Here is a 15,794-nt window from a genome sequence, read left to right on the forward strand (position 1 = left end):
TGCTATCATTGTTGCTGGTATATTTAGAATGAATAAGCAAACCAAGCTTAGCCTGGTGGGAAGCAAGTAAAGCCTAGCAGCCCTCCAGGCCTGCAATACTCTGGGACCGACCCTGTTTATTTCAGACCCTTGTTGCATTCCTGAGTCTCTACAACATAATAACCTCAGTTAAATGACTAAGTCTTTGTCTGCTTGTCTACAGGGTCATCCTGGGAGAGAAGGGACTCCAGGTGAAAAGGGATTGCCAGTAAGCATATACTAACTTTCTTTTGTACTTTGATGCTATTTGCAATATAGATTTTTTTTCAACATGAGTATATGTTTGTTGTTAGGGTCCTTCTGGTGTGCAGGGACCTGTAGGATACCCCGGACAACGGGGAGTTAAGGTAAGAAATGCACAGTCACTGTGCTTGCAAATGTATTAAAACACCTTCCACTTTTTTATATTTCTTCTCGTTACAACTGAGATCTGAAAAATGGGAATGCATTTGTTTTTCCAACTCCCCATCCCCCAATAATGGCAAACAAAATCCAACATGAATAAAAAGAGTCCACATGCCTGCCTTAGTTTAATCCTGTCTGTCGTATGTAGGCCTCAGAAGTGATTAGAGAACTTCTGGACAAGTCATTGAGAATGGAGAACCTGGAGTGGAGAACCTTAAAGCAGGGTTAGTTTTCTAACAATATCAATCTTAGAACAACTCATGAAACCACATCAGCTCAGCTGAAGGAATCTGTCAAGAGGGCAGCCCTGTCATTCATCCAATGAATCTAGCCTTTAAGGAAGACAAACAGGGTCAAAATAACTTACTTTTGCTTAATAATTGTCATCACCAAAATGTTTACATGTCCATAACTGTCCTCATGACAGTGAATGAGTTAACTCTAGAGAATATGGTTCCTCTGAAAACTGGATATTTCTTTCATCTCATCTCAAATGGACAAAAAACAAAGTAAAATATTAAAGATTTCAAAAGAAACAGGTTTAAGTTTTTCTTTCACTTTACAATTATGCTACTTGCTTAATCACATTAACAAACATCACAGGTTGTGGCTACAATTTCACAAAAAGGGGAAAATGTTGAAGGCGTATGAACAAGTTATGAAACTAAGAGTGTAATGTTTTTCAGCATGCAGGAGTTTTATGTTCCCTCTTACCAAATGCTGCAGTGAGAATCATCTCCTCATGTCTAATTTTTGTATGTTGTTTGACAGGGTGCAGATGGAATCAGAGGGTTGAAGGGAAGCAAAGGGGAAAAGGTAAAACGTAACAAAACTAAAATCATCTTCGTACGTTCAGAAAATCAAGCTGTCTAGAGCTGCTTTTTTAAACCTATAGATGAACTCAAGTGTCTCCTGTTTTCCTGCACGATTTTCAGTATTTTAGTTTGTCACACTGCTGTTCTCTGCAGGGAGAAGATGGTTTTCCCGGGGCAAAAGGGGAGATGGGAGCGAAGGGGGATGTTGGAGATAATGGACCTCTAGGGTCTCGAGGTGAAGATGGGCCTGAAGGTCTCAAAGGTCAGTTGGGTCCTCAGGGAGAGGCCGGGCCGGCTGGTATTTCTGGAGAAAAGGTACATGTTGTATAAGGCCATGTATAATTAACAAAACCGTCTTAACCTATCATTTTCTGCAAATTCACTCAACTAGCGTTGTGTTTCAGGGGAAACTGGGGGTTCCAGGTTTACCTGGGTATCCAGGACGACAGGGCCCCAAGGTAAAATAAACTGAGAATACAAAATTGGTTAATGATAGAGCAGCAGATGAAGTTTATGTTGATCTTTCTTCCTTTGCAGGGCTCTGATGGGTTTCCTGGTGCGCTGGGGGCTCCTGGAGAGAAAGGGAAGAAAGTAAGTGAAGCACTCAGAACACATGCTGTGAAATCCTTACTGTGTTTCATAAATGTCTGACATTTGTCTCATTTAACAGGGCCCTGCAGGACAAGCAGGAAGTGCAGGCCAAAGAGGTCCAAACGTGAGTCTTGACCATAAGATGTTCACTTTTAGTATAAGCAAGAAAATCACTCTGCTGTCATTACTGTCCAGTCAGAGATTTGTAAATTTCTTTGTGCCAGTAACTGTTTTTATCACATTTTTCCAATGCTGCAAATGTTATCATTTTGTTATGTCCAAGTCAGATGACTGCTGGCTTTGACGGTTTTAAAGGTTTCTGTTTACCTTTGCAGCAAAAAAAAAAGAAAGAAAACAAAACCATGTAGCATCCCATTGAACAAAAACTTTACACAGCCTTGGATAATGTGGAGCTTCTTTCTGCTTTTGAACCACAGCTTCCTTCTCATGTCAGGACATATTCTAAGCAGCTTTCACCTTTCAGCTGATTTCAAAGTGTTTTTTTTATGTTGTGTTTCTGGCAGGGTGCCCGAGGAGGCAGGGGGCTGAGAGGTCCTACAGGGAAACCAGGAGAAAAGGTTAGCTGACTCTCACCTGAACCTGCTGCAACATGTTTCTGTTCCCTGTGTTCCTGCTCTGCCTTCTGTCACTGCTCCTGTGATCTCCTTCCCTCTCGCATTCTCTCAGGGAGCCTCAGGACATGACGGGCCCCCAGGATCTCCCGGAGAGAGGGTAAAATATAAAAACATTATGCATGCAAACATCCGTATATTTTATTGATCATCTGCGAGAAGCTCGGATAAAATCCTAATAGAACAAATGTGATGAATTATTTTTTTTTTACTTATTTTCCATGAAAACCTTAAAAGTGTGGTTTATATTTGTCTTCAAACAAATATTATTTAAATATGTCCTAAATAATAACGAATAATGTCGAGGGTAGTGCAATAAGTAAAGGGCCGGTCCAAGATCAGGGGCCTCATGTGTAAAGCGTGCAAACGCACAAAAATATGCAGCGGCATATTTTACGCGCAAGTCGGCATGTATAAAAATGAACGTGGCGTGAAAGTTTGTGTAAACATACGCAAACTTTTGACCTACTGTGAAAATGTGCGGCACTTTAGCTGTGGACAATAAACTACAAAGTGTCAAAACTCACCTAAATACACTGAAATCTGACAATATTCAGTGTTATTTAGACCAAGAGGCATCAAACCCAATGATTTTTCATGATTTTAATATTTTATTGTTTAATTGTAAAGTATAAAACTGAACAACATTTATCCTCAGACAATAAGCTAACACGCACACAAAATAAAGACAATAAAATAAAAAGATGTGTAAACCTCACTCAAATGTAAATAGTACATTTCCTCAGGTTTTGTCTCATAAATATATAATTGTTCTGTGCGCTGAAGCGCATAAAATGCATCTGTGGAGTAATTTCATTTTCACTAAAAAAAGAAAGCAAGGTTGGATCAGCAGATTAACTCCCAACAGGTTTGATTATTTTTAAGGTGATTAAGGTGTGTATAATGACATGTATATAAGTAGCTGTGCAAAGGTGAGCTGTGTAATTGAAGAGCGCTTTGGCTCTGATGGGGAACATGACCAGTGGACGAATTCAGAGGGAGCCTGTGTTCAGAGATCATATTGATCTGCTGGGAAATGTTGATGATGATTTATTAGCATTTAGATTAACCCAGACTGATCATCCTGGAGCTCCGAGCAAAACTTAAAGAAAGAGCCGTGGGTTACTGGTGCAACTATGTACGGTTTTATACATCTGTCTGTCTGTCAACTCTACAAAATATTTACAATTATAGTTATATATACTAACTACAATTAGGTGCTCAGAGTCTGACAGGTCTATCTTTGTTGGCATTGAAATGCTGTGCAGATTTCTATGTAATTCCTATTATAGATCCTAAATTAAAACAGAAGAGGGAATTGAAGCACATTTATCTTAGATATCTATCGCCCGTATCTCCAGGACATAATCCCGTTAAGTGACACAGTCATTTCAGGTAGAAATTGGCTTTTCTCTGTGCAGGATCTGGGCTTTAACTGGTTTTTGGCAGAAACCCCCCCCAGCTAAATTTGGTATTTTTGGTATATTTTCGGTGTAACACAGAATGCCTTCTTCTACACAGTGCATAAGACTTCCTGTGCTTTAAAATTCTGAATTTAACAAAATTAACAGAACGCCACGGTAAAAAAAACAACAACCCCCCCTAAAAACCATCAAAAATCTTTATTATTATTTATTGAGTTATATCCATCACAGGGAAGTGGTCACACAGTGGTTCAAAATCTAATTTAGCTTAATGCAGATACCTCATGAAAAGTACACTTTTACTGTTATGTGCAGATTAGAAATGTAAGTAGGCAGATATCATGACAAATGACCAAACATGGACACTCTGTAGGGGAGAACATCCCAAATTATAGGGGGAGAAAAAGGTAAAAGAGACGAACTTCTGTCACAACCTTGAGAATACGACTACATCTGTGTTACTGGTGTGAACATAATTTGTATGAAAGAACTAAATGACAGAGAAAGTCACTCAAAACGACTCAACGAGACACTCAAGCTGAATGTGATTGGGTTTTGGCACAACACCAGGTTTATTCCCGCTGTCGGCATTAACTAACCTTGTGAGAACTGATTCCTAAGCTACTGCAGGCGGCAGATCTCATGAGTCTAGCAACTTAATTAGCCTGTGATCTTCATCATCCTTCACCATACTTCTGATGTCGTTCTCCTGGAGCTTAGTCTTACGTTTCTTCCCATACTCGTCCTGCTGTCTCTAATGTTAACTTTAACTTGCTTCTGACTCCAACTTCATTGTTCTTTTCTTTTTCATGTCACTGGTAAGTCAGGGTTTGCTTTTGATGAAGCATCTCACTGTGTTGGTGGGCATGTTTCAAACAGACGTCCATGTAGTCATATAGTCGGTCACCTGCTCAGTCGCGGCATCAATGTCATTCAAAGTCTGACTGAGCTTCAGTTGTTTTGCAACCAATAAGAGCTTAGAGTGAATTTCAGATCTGTCCTCAAGGCAAACTGCCACGCTGGCGTTAGATGTTTTCCTGCTTTACCTTCAATATGACCAAAACATTGCACTGAATGCTATTTATAAAAGCATCACTATATTAATCCCTTATCTATTTGGTTCATTTTGCATTTTTTTGTTTTCTAGGGGCCTTCAGGGCCACAAGGAAGGAATGGAGAACCAGGACCTAAAGGCTCAAGTGTAAGCAATTACAAAACACTATTTTTTTTTTTACAAAAGTTCAACAAATTTTGATATAAATCTGCGAAAACATAAAATATGCAAAATTGTTACAGGGTCCAGCTGGGAAGGATGGACTTCCGGGTCATCCGGGTCAAAGAGGAGAACCAGTGAGTGACATTATGAAAGGTTATGAGGAAAATCGTCATTTCCACACATTTACCCAGAAACCCTTGCTCAACCCGGATTGAGCCTCACAGTGTGTTTGAATCCCGGCCCAGTTTTAATTTAAATTCTGCTCAATGATGGTCTAAAAGACACACTGCTGGTATTTAATGTCCAACTTTTTTTCAGGGCTTTCAAGGAAAAACGGGCCCCCCAGGGCCTTCAGGTGTGGTCGGACCTCAGGTAGGCGCCTCTGTTTAAACCTGTCGTTTTGAGTTGAAGAATTTTCCAGTGTAATTACATATAACATAATATTCAGTTGAACAAATATCAATTTGGTAAAATTTTTATCTAACTTTCTGTATATTTTTATTTCAACTAATTTAGCTGAATTATTTTGATTACATTCAAAATATTTCAAGTCATTTCAGTTCAGTTTTTTATACAACTTAAAACAGAAGCATGACATCAAGGCCCTTTAAGAGTCAAAAAAATCCCATTGAAATCGCGCCACACTGAGTACATAGACATTATCCATCTGAGATCAGTTTTTTTTTTACTTAGTTTGGATTATTTCAGTAAGAAATCTCTCCTTACATTCAGTTTCATTTTCAAAGCCCTGCTGTCTCATTGGGTTGGATTGTAACACCCTGTTATTATTGAAGCCCACTGAAATGATGTGTGATGTTTGTTTCAGGGGAAATCAGGGGAACCTGGACCAACAGGAGACCGCGGTCACCCGGGAGCACCGGGCGTACCCGGAGAGCACGGTTTACCTGGGGCTGCTGGGAAAGAGGGCGGAAAGGTCAGATGCAGATTTATTATTTCTGTTTTCATCATTCCACTTATGCTGTAGGTAACATTTCTGTTGTTTTTAATTCTTAGGGGGATCCTGGTTTACCGGGGACATCAGGGAAGAACGGTCCAACTGGACTGAAGGGGTTCAGAGGGAGCAGAGGAGCTACTGGAGTTATGGTATAACTGCTGAAATACTGGACAGTACATCTGTGTTTGTGTTTTTGTGAAGATCTTTTAGTAGTTTAGTGCTTCAAAATGCTTTACTGACATTTAAAGGGACCTCCTGGTTTGAAAGGAGCAACAGGCCCCGGTGGATCCCCCGGATCTCTGGTGAGTAATGGCACAACGATTCTGATTTGCCTTAACTCCCCTGTCAGGCATTCTGCAGGTGTGTTTCCCCATATGTAACACTACCTTCCACAGTAATTTGGTACTTGAAGACATTTAAAGGGCTGATATGTTGTGTGTAGGGGCCATCAGGAGAACGGGGCCCTCCAGGACCAGCCGGGGCAATCGGACAGCCTGGTCGTGCCGGAGCGGTTGGAGGACCGGGACCAATGGGAGAGAAGGGGGAGCCTGTAAATATCAGCATGCTTTTTGTTTCTTTTAATCATTTCATCTGCTGACACAGGAGACTGCTTTAGAAAACATCCTCAGAGAATATGAAGAAAACACACAACCAAAAAAATACTTGTTTGTATGTAATTTCAATAAATGAGTTGTTCCTCGCAATTTTTCTCTGCATTGTTTGTATCCTAATTGCACTTTTTAAAATGAGCTCATTATTTGCCTCAGGGAGAGAAGGGCCCTATTGGACCTGCGGGTAAGGATGGGGATCTGGGTCTGGTAGGAATGCCTGGAGCAACAGGACCTGCAGGACCTTCGGGGGATGATGGGGATAAGGTAAAGCATGCACGATGTGTTAGAGCACAAGAGAAATAAATACAGGATCTGGGGCCAATATTTGATTTATGCTTTTAGTAAATCTGTGTTCCTATACAGATTATAGCTTATTCTGATTACTCTGTAACACCTCCAATTAACAATATTCCAAAAGCATTTTTTCTACCCATTTTTTTGGCTGCCATGGTTTTCTGTGGTTAGCATTATTTAGTATAAGCAGCAGTCTGACCTTCATCTCAACGCTGCCAACATTTCCACACCCAGCATCAAAACTCAGCTTGACAGCAACACACAAAAAAAATATCAGTCCACTTCTCTGTAATTCCTTCAGTCTTCCTGTTTTCTGCTGGATTCTCAGCCTGTTTGAAACTGAAGAAAATACAGATTCATTTTAAATAGATTCCTACAACTGTTCTGCAACACCTCAATGATACTGAAAGCCTGCAGATCTGAGTGTTCTTCCCTCAGTAACCACTTCCATATCAAAAACTGTTGTTGGTAGCTTGAGATGCTAGCTCTTGGCATGGTCTGTTCACGAATTGAAAGGAAGGTTGGATTTTTAAGTTCTTAGTCGGCCACTCACCATTCAGTGCTGGTCAAGCGGAAAGTTTCCAGATGTTTTGTGTTTTATGTCCACAGGGGGAGCAGGGAGGACCTGGACAGAAAGGCAGCAAAGGAGACAAGGGGGAAACGGTGAGTGGGGGGTTGGGTTGTGCTTCAGAAGGATCGGTTATGGTCACCTCATCTAGTTTCACATAATTCTTTGGTGATTTCTCAACAGGGCCCCTCGGGTCCTACTGGCACCCAGGGGCCAGTTGGTCAGCCTGGTCTTCCAGTGAGTCTTCTCTTTTCTTTTCTGTCTTGTTAGGACTGATTGTTGAATGTCTGTTGTGACATTTTTTAATGTAATATATCATAATATGATTCCATTTATGTTCTAAATACATGATCACAATGGATTGATCCCAGTCAATCCATCAATCTGTTGTCACTAATGTCGCGAGATGTTGTTGATCCTAAATGTGTTCACACCAGACTCCACCTGTCTAACAGGGTGTAGATGGGCTGTCTGGCCCTCGAGGGCAGCAGGGTATGTACGGCCCCAAAGGAGACGAGGGGCCCCGTGGTTTCAAGGGCTCCAGAGGGCCGAGAGGATTACAGGTTAGGTTTGTGAATGTGGGGATTGTTGAAGGATATTAATTTAGTTTTATTTCAGTTAAATAATTCTGTACATACTTTCCCAGGGTATGCCTGGCTTACCTGGAGAAAAGGGAGAGAGCGGACATGTTGGTTTGATGGTTAGTTTATATTCTCTTTATTCTATTTGTTTGCTTTCGCACCTTTTTTCTAATGTCACAAATGTTTGAAAAAAAGGTTGATTTATCCCGGTTACCTGGTTGTAGGGTCCACCTGGACTTCAAGGCCCCAATGGTGCTCAAGGACCTATGGGAGGACTGGTAAAGCCTTAGGCGTTTGTTTTTGAATCTTTAATCTTTCCAGAACTAAATTCTGCAGTAATAAACATCATTTGTGTGGCACAGGGCCAAACCGGCAGACCTGGGATGATTGGACAGCCGGGTGTTGTGGGGGAAAAGGTCAACAAAAATCTTCACTGTTTTCACTTGAATATCCTAATACTTCTCATATATATATTTTTTGCACTTAATATTTTTTTCCTCTTAGGGAGAGGATGGAGAAGCGGGTGACCCTGGACCAGTCGGTATTCCTGGAAGGCTAGTGAGTCTGTTTGGTTTTTAGCTAGCTAATCTTTGAAATAAAAATGTATTTTACAATTAATGTTATTGCCTTAAGAGTCTCCCACACTTTACATTCCCTCACTCCTCTCCTGTTGCTTACAGGGTGACAAAGGAGACCAAGGTGAAAAGGGAGATACCGGCCCTCCAGGAGCCGCCGGTCCCCCGGGGGCCAGAGGCATTCCAGGAGAGGATGGAGCAAAGGGCAATGGTGTAAGGGCCACTCACAGTGTACTGTATGATGTGTAATGACACACATTACTGTAGCATACACAAACAACTTTAGTTGTAAATAGAAATGTAGAATCGATTCCTAAAGAATTGAACAGATGTAGTAAATAAATGAGTATTATATAAATTTGTGGTTTTAAAGTAAAACACAAATACTGTTAAGTATTTACCATTTAGACATTTCCTAGTCTTTTAGTGTTTGTCACATGTAAATGTTTCAGATCATTAAACAAATTTTAATATCAGACAGAGATAAACATGACTATAACAAGAAGCAGTTTTCAAATAATTATTTCATTTATTTATCACATAAAGCTATGTGATAAAGTAATTGCCCTGTTAGGGGCAACAATTACCCATCAAATGTTTGTGGGAACTGCAGTCAGTCTTCTTGTTGAGAAAGTTTGGCCCCTTCCAATTAAACTATGAATTAATTATAATTAGGTACAAAAGAGCTTCATCTTACTTGCCACAGCCAGTCTTGATTCTTGCCTGACCTGTAGAATCAAGAAATTACATAAACAGAACCAGTCTGAGAACAGGAAGTTGACAAAATGAACTCATATCAGTGCATCAGGCACAGAAGGAAAAAAAATTCAAGGACAGACTAGAACTACAGTCAGTAACATCCAAATGGTTACAGAGTCTTTTCTCAGCCTCTGAGACTTAAGGAAAGCCAGAATCCACAAACAGATTAAAGCAGCAGTGAACCTTCCCAGGAATAACCTAAATTATTCCAATATTGAGGAGGAGTAACCCAGGACAACCAGGACCAATCATCTGAAAGGCTTGTCATACGTCAGCCTACAAAAGCTTTTATTGCTTGTGTCTTTAGTTCAGGGGAATAACTGCATTATACAGTTTTAGCTACAGACTGAAAGGCCGACCTCCAGAAGTCCTGGTTCTGTCATCCATGGCCTCCAGACTCTCGGCTCCTTCGTAACCGGCCACCTTCCTGTGGCCTTCCTGAACTGATTCAGAACTCTAGCTCGTTTTTCTTTCGGACCCTTTATTTTAATTTGTGTTTCCTCTGTTGTGAAGAGTTCTGATCGTAAATAAAATACTGAGTCTGTGGCTGCAGCTAAAGATTGAGGTGAAGACACAGAGGCCTTCCAATATCACAGACTTTGATCACATCCCTAAAATCACATTTTCAAACACGAGAAAAGCTGGTTAGCGAATATAAGGGTGTGATTGTTGTAATGCAAAAAAAGATTTTTTATATTGGTTTTTAACATAGGTATACATATTGTTTGACCAATAATAGTTTTTTTCTCAAAATATTTTCTCACATGTTTTAAGAGATGCCTGCCATATTCTCTATTGGAAACAAACTTTTAGCCGAATGACTCACTTTAGATTCAGTCAAACATTTGAAACCTTTTAGCAATAGCAAATTCACATTGTTGAAAATGAACAACATACTGTATGTGCTTTGATTGTAAGGTTTAATGCGTTGTATTTTTGAATTTTCTTCTTTCCACAGGGTCCTATAGGTCTGACTGGTGACCTTGGTCAGCAGGGAGAGGCAGGACCCAATGTGAGTGCCTGCTTGAAATTCACTTTTTTTTTTTGTCTTTTAAATAACAGAAAGTGCTGACTGTTCATCTGTTTACTTCACTGCAGTAAGTCAGCAACATATGACACATTTCTCAGAAGCTTGCGTTGTATGTGTGGGAACGTTTGATGTGCATCACATTCTAAGAACATACACACTACGAAAACTATTCACACCCCTTGACCTTTCCATATTTTGACACATTACAACCAAAAATATAAATATATTTCATTGAAATTTTATCTGACATACCAACACAAAGTGGTATACAATTGTGAAGTAGAAAGAAAATTATACGTGATTCAAAACGCATTTTACAAATAAACTAAAAAGTGCGGTGTGCAGAAGTATTCAGCCCCCTTTTCTTTGAGTGCGACCAATTGCCTTCAGAAGTTACCTGATGGCTTCCTGTGATTAGACAGAGTCCAGCTGTGTGTAATCTGATGTCGGTAGAGACCCAGCTGCTCTGTGACGCCTCAGAGGGTCAGAGAATATTGGAGAGAAAACAGCATCATGAAGTCCAAGGAACACAGCAGACAGGTCAGGGAGAAGCTGTGGAGAAGTTTAAAGCAGGCTTAGACTGTAAAAAGATTTCCCACGCTCTGAACATCTCACTGTTGAATCCATCATCCGGAGATGGAAACAGTCTGGTCCAACTGTAGACCTACAAGACGAGGCCGTCCACCTAGACGTCCAGCTGAACATGCAGAGCTCTGATCAGAGATGCAGCCAAGAGGCCCATGGTAACTCTGGACCAGATGCAGAGATCCACAGCTCGGGTGGGGGAATCTGTCCACAGGACAACTATTAGTCATCACTGCACAAATGTCTTTCTGGAAGAGTGGCAAGAAGAAAGTCATTGTTAGAGAAGCATAAGAAGTCCTGTTTACAGTTTGTCAGAAGTCACGTTGGACACAGCAGACACATGGCAGGAGGAGCTTCGGTCAGACGAGAACAAAACTGAAGTGAACAAAATGCTGTTCACAAACGCTCTTCATCTGATCTGACTGGGCTGGAGCTGTTTGGAAAAGAAGAAAGGGCAAAAAATGTTATCACCAGATGATCACAGCTGATGGACAAAAACCCTAAAGACTAGCAGCTGGAATCACAGAAGGCGGTTTCACAAAGTATCGACTCAGGGGAGTTGAATACTTTGCACACCACACTTTTTAGTTTTTATTTTTAAAAAATGTTTTGAGGAATGTATAATTTTCTTTTTACTTCACAGTTGTATACCACTTTGTGTTGGTCTTTAACAATAAATCCCAATGATATTCATTTATGCTTCTGGTTGGAAAATGACAAAATATGGAAAAGTTCAAGGGTTATGAATATTTTTGCAAATGACTGAATGAAAGCTAAACATTTATTTTGTAAAAAAACAATAGAAAAGTCAGTATGATCACAGTTAAACTTTGATGAAACCACATATTTCATTTAAATATTAAATATAGAAGGAAAGGAAACACCTCCTAACCACAACTGTTTATTTATATTTATGTTTAAATATTACATATTTTATATTAACATTGTAAAAAAACCACAATATCACATCGATATAAAATTTCCTTAATGTATGTATGTGATGTATATTTTATTTATTAATGTTGCATGTTTGTAGTGAAAGATAGTAATCTGTTCCAGAAGGACAAAATCAATAAGTAAATAAAAAACTAAATAAATACTACAGCACTCCAGAAGTCTTAAACCTGCTATTTGTGTATAAAACTAACATTGCATATTTGCAGTTTACTCACTGTTTTACACAAAGTTTTTGTAAATTCTCAGCTGTGTTTTTCACAATATTTTTTCCATGCTACTTTTTAATAGAGCTATGCATGTTTTGTAGTTTAGTTTTCCTCTGCCCACAATGTTCCTTCCTCATTAGGGTGTAGATGGCCTCCTTGGATCTAAAGGCGACACCGGAGAATCTGGTAAATCTGTAAGTCTCACTTTGTAAACTGTGACCTTTGACATCCTTAATGTCATTATTTAAGATGATGTTATCATACAAGGGGACCTCATTCTTTGAATTCCTCAGGGACCCCCAGGGGCAACAGGGGAGCCTGGACCACCGGGGCCTCCTGGACGAAGGGTTTGTATCTCTGATTGTGTTTTTTTTTGTTTTTTTTTTTTCCTCTCAGTATCAAGTTTCATTATTTGAATAATGTCCTGCCACTTTCAACTCACCTGTAAACATTCAGGGACACTTGGGGAAACCCGGAAAGGAAGGAAAAGAAGGCCTGAAAGGAACAAAGGTAAACATTTGAAGCATCTCTAAAAAAAAACTTTTGAAATGAACCATGTCTCTGAGTGTCCCATGTTTCTGTCATTCTAGGGGACCCCTGGACTGGAGGGTCCCATTGGAAAGACGGGACCCAGAGGTTCTCAAGGGCATCCAGGAAAAAATGGTCCACAGGGCCTGAGAGGAATCCCTGGACCAGCAGTGAGTCTGTTTGTGCCAATAGGAAGAAAGCAGACTAAAGACCACTATCAATAAGTTTCTCTTTTGGTGTGTGTGTGTGTGTTTTTAGGGTGAGCAGGGTTTAAATGGGCCACCGGGTCAAACTGGACCTCCAGGTCCCATGGTAAGTTCTTAAATTGAAACATTTAGGCTAATGTGCATCAGGCTAATTAGTAACATGCACTTTTACAAATAAAGTGTACCGTTTCTAGACATGAGACAACAACTATCGCCAAGTTGGAGCGTCCAGTTACCTTTCATTTGTTTCCCTCAGTAAGCACAAGGCCAGCTGGATGGGTGGGATTCATTCAAAGCGGGGGTCTCCCCGCTGCACTCCTCAACTACCAGTGTCCTGTAGCTTTTAGCTGTGTCTCAGTTTAAGCACACCCCACCTTAGTTTGTTAGGCTGACTCTGCAGAGCCTGAATGAATTCTAAAGAAGCAGTTTAGGAAAACATCTAAAGGTTCAAGGACACTGACCTTGTTGGACTTCAGGTTGAGAGCCACTAAATAGTTAACCTGAAGTTTTCTGTTTGGGACAATGTATGAATTTAGCTAAAATGTTAATTAACTTTAAATAAAATTGCAAACATTAATAATAATGATCTCTAGCTATCAAAAATAAATTACATTTCTTCCATTGAGTAGAGAGAATGTATCAACGAAATTCTATGAATACTAGTGTTTTATGACTGATCTGATCAGGTTAATGGAAAAAAAAAACAAACAACAACAAAACAAACAAACATGATTTTAACTATGTAAACTTTAACTCTTTAGGGTCCACCAGGTTTACCAGGCCTCAAGGGAGATTCTGGCAGGAAGGGAGACAAGGTTCATCAAAAACACACAACTATTATTTTACAGTAATGTTGTCACTGTTGTGTTTGTAACCTCATTCATGATGTGGACACAGGGTCACGGTGGACTAATCGGACTCATAGGACCTCCAGGAGACATCGGAGAGAAAGGTGACAGAGGACTACCAGGAAGCCAAGGCCTTCAAGGTCCAAAAGGAGATGAGGTACTGAAACACCCAGAGTCAGAACTTAATCAGAAACACAATGAAATTATATACTTGAGAGTCACTTGGTGAAATAATTCAGACTGCATGTAGGTAGACATTAATAAGGAAAATTTACATTGATAACAATATTTCTTAAACATGTTTTTATATGTTTTACATTTTCGTGTCCACATCTGAGCGGGCAGCACCTCCATGGGTCAGTCCCTGCTGTTTTATTAAAGGGTGACAGAAACTGAAACTTTTCTGTAAATCCAGATTTGTTGATTATAATACAGTTTTGTAAAGCATCCACATGAAAATAGATTGTGATTTCTTAATAATTAGCTTAAAATCAAATCAAATTTTATTTGTATAGCACATTTCAGCAGCAAGGCATTTCAAAGTGCTTTATATCATATCAAACACAGAAACACAATGCAATATAGAATCAACAATCAAAACACGACATTAAATCAGGTTCCATCAATAAATTTGTAATTGATTACGTTTCAAATACAATCCTAAACAGGTGGGTTTTTAGTGGAGTTTAGAAGGTTTACCAGTTACACTCCTACTGTGTTATATGGAACAAAATACCTGTTGCTATTTTTATTCCCACTCACAATCACACAGTTTAAAACCATGTAAACAGCATTTTAATGGGCTTCTGACACAAGGCTCCGATCACCTCTTTCACGGAATTTCGAGCTGGGACTCCGCCGTCCCTCCTTAACAATATACTTGCAGAAACTATGGGTGCAGCTGACATAAAATCACAGTGTACTAATAGTGGGTTTCAAGAGTTGAGTTTTATGGCAACTTCAAAAACCAACCGTAACTCAGACTTGATCAGGAAATTTCCAGCAGCAAGTAGACGTTGAGCAACAAGAACAGTTTTTAAGATGGCAGCTATTTCTTTGTTTTTGTTTCTGTTGAAGCTTGTCTTGTTTACTTATAGTTTTGTTTCCTTGTATAAAAATTAGGGTCCAGTCGGCCCACCAGGCCCACCTGGACCTCCTGGTCCCACAGGACTGTCTGTGAGTAAACTATAGGCCGTTACTCAGCTTGTAAAGAGGCTAAACAATTGCTAACCTGCTAGTTTTGTGGAAAACTACCAATCCTAGTTTTATGATTCTCTCTTTTCAACACCTCACCTTTTCTAATAGGGTGCTATTGGTCAAAAAGGCTCCAAAGGGAACCAGGTACAGTTGATACTGATTTTTATGTTTTAACTATTCCCTGTTATGACACATTGTTAGCAGCTCCACAGTACAACCTAAAGTACATTGTATTATTTACTATTTAGGGTCCGATAGGTCCCAGAGGAGACACCGGCCCTGTGGGGCCTGCAGGACCACCTGTGAGTTCTGCCCATAGCAAAAGTTGTGCCATCAAAGTGTCTGTATTCATTAAGACTCTGCCTTAACTTCTTCTTTGTTCTTTTGGTGCGTTTCCTCTCCCTAGGGACGGGCCGCTGTTGGTTTTTCGCCTCTTCCAGAGCGAGGAAGAAGAAGAAGAACTCACCCTGTGGTGGATGGTGCTGCAGTTGAGGACGAGGAGAAGACCATGGACAGAGGAGAGGACGACGGTTGGGTGCAAAGCGACCAGGCCACACTGGATGGTTTGGCAAAAGATAATGAGGCTCAGGACATGGAAGAAGTGTTTGCTTCAATTTCATCTATGAAAGTTGAGGTGGAGGGTCTGCGTAACCCAATGGGAACTTACCACAGCCCAGCACGCACCTGCAAGGAGCTGTGGCTCCTCCATCCAGAGCTCCCCAGTGGTACTTTATCACTTTATGAACTTTTTTAATCGGAACAACTGGACCTC

General features: G+C 40.1%; 1 protein-coding gene across 1 annotated transcript in view; it reads left to right on the forward strand.

Moving 5' to 3' along the window:
• Positions 1-15,794, forward strand: part of LOC114143896 (collagen alpha-1(XI) chain-like) — a 66,189-nt gene that overhangs the window by 43,160 nt on the left and 7,235 nt on the right. The window contains exons 26-62 of the mRNA XM_028016285.1: positions 203-247; positions 333-386; positions 1,216-1,260; positions 1,413-1,574; positions 1,664-1,717; positions 1,797-1,850; positions 1,930-1,974; positions 2,375-2,428; positions 2,538-2,582; positions 5,054-5,107; positions 5,203-5,256; positions 5,441-5,494; positions 5,949-6,056; positions 6,137-6,226; positions 6,326-6,379; positions 6,520-6,627; positions 6,845-6,952; positions 7,592-7,645; positions 7,734-7,787; positions 8,006-8,113; positions 8,197-8,250; positions 8,356-8,409; positions 8,494-8,547; positions 8,636-8,689; positions 8,812-8,919; positions 10,424-10,477; positions 12,384-12,437; positions 12,537-12,590; positions 12,700-12,753; positions 12,834-12,941; positions 13,030-13,083; positions 13,739-13,792; positions 13,875-13,982; positions 14,948-15,001; positions 15,131-15,166; positions 15,271-15,324; positions 15,429-15,747. Of these exons, the coding sequence (XP_027872086.1) occupies positions 203-247; positions 333-386; positions 1,216-1,260; positions 1,413-1,574; positions 1,664-1,717; positions 1,797-1,850; positions 1,930-1,974; positions 2,375-2,428; positions 2,538-2,582; positions 5,054-5,107; positions 5,203-5,256; positions 5,441-5,494; positions 5,949-6,056; positions 6,137-6,226; positions 6,326-6,379; positions 6,520-6,627; positions 6,845-6,952; positions 7,592-7,645; positions 7,734-7,787; positions 8,006-8,113; positions 8,197-8,250; positions 8,356-8,409; positions 8,494-8,547; positions 8,636-8,689; positions 8,812-8,919; positions 10,424-10,477; positions 12,384-12,437; positions 12,537-12,590; positions 12,700-12,753; positions 12,834-12,941; positions 13,030-13,083; positions 13,739-13,792; positions 13,875-13,982; positions 14,948-15,001; positions 15,131-15,166; positions 15,271-15,324; positions 15,429-15,747 (2,731 nt within the window). The remainder of the gene's footprint in view (positions 1-202; positions 248-332; positions 387-1,215; positions 1,261-1,412; positions 1,575-1,663; positions 1,718-1,796; positions 1,851-1,929; positions 1,975-2,374; positions 2,429-2,537; positions 2,583-5,053; positions 5,108-5,202; positions 5,257-5,440; positions 5,495-5,948; positions 6,057-6,136; positions 6,227-6,325; positions 6,380-6,519; positions 6,628-6,844; positions 6,953-7,591; positions 7,646-7,733; positions 7,788-8,005; positions 8,114-8,196; positions 8,251-8,355; positions 8,410-8,493; positions 8,548-8,635; positions 8,690-8,811; positions 8,920-10,423; positions 10,478-12,383; positions 12,438-12,536; positions 12,591-12,699; positions 12,754-12,833; positions 12,942-13,029; positions 13,084-13,738; positions 13,793-13,874; positions 13,983-14,947; positions 15,002-15,130; positions 15,167-15,270; positions 15,325-15,428; positions 15,748-15,794) is intronic.

Source organism: Xiphophorus couchianus, chromosome 5 (assembly GCF_001444195.1).
Source record: "Xiphophorus couchianus chromosome 5, X_couchianus-1.0, whole genome shotgun sequence".
NCBI lineage: Eukaryota > Metazoa > Chordata > Actinopteri > Cyprinodontiformes > Poeciliidae > Xiphophorus > Xiphophorus couchianus.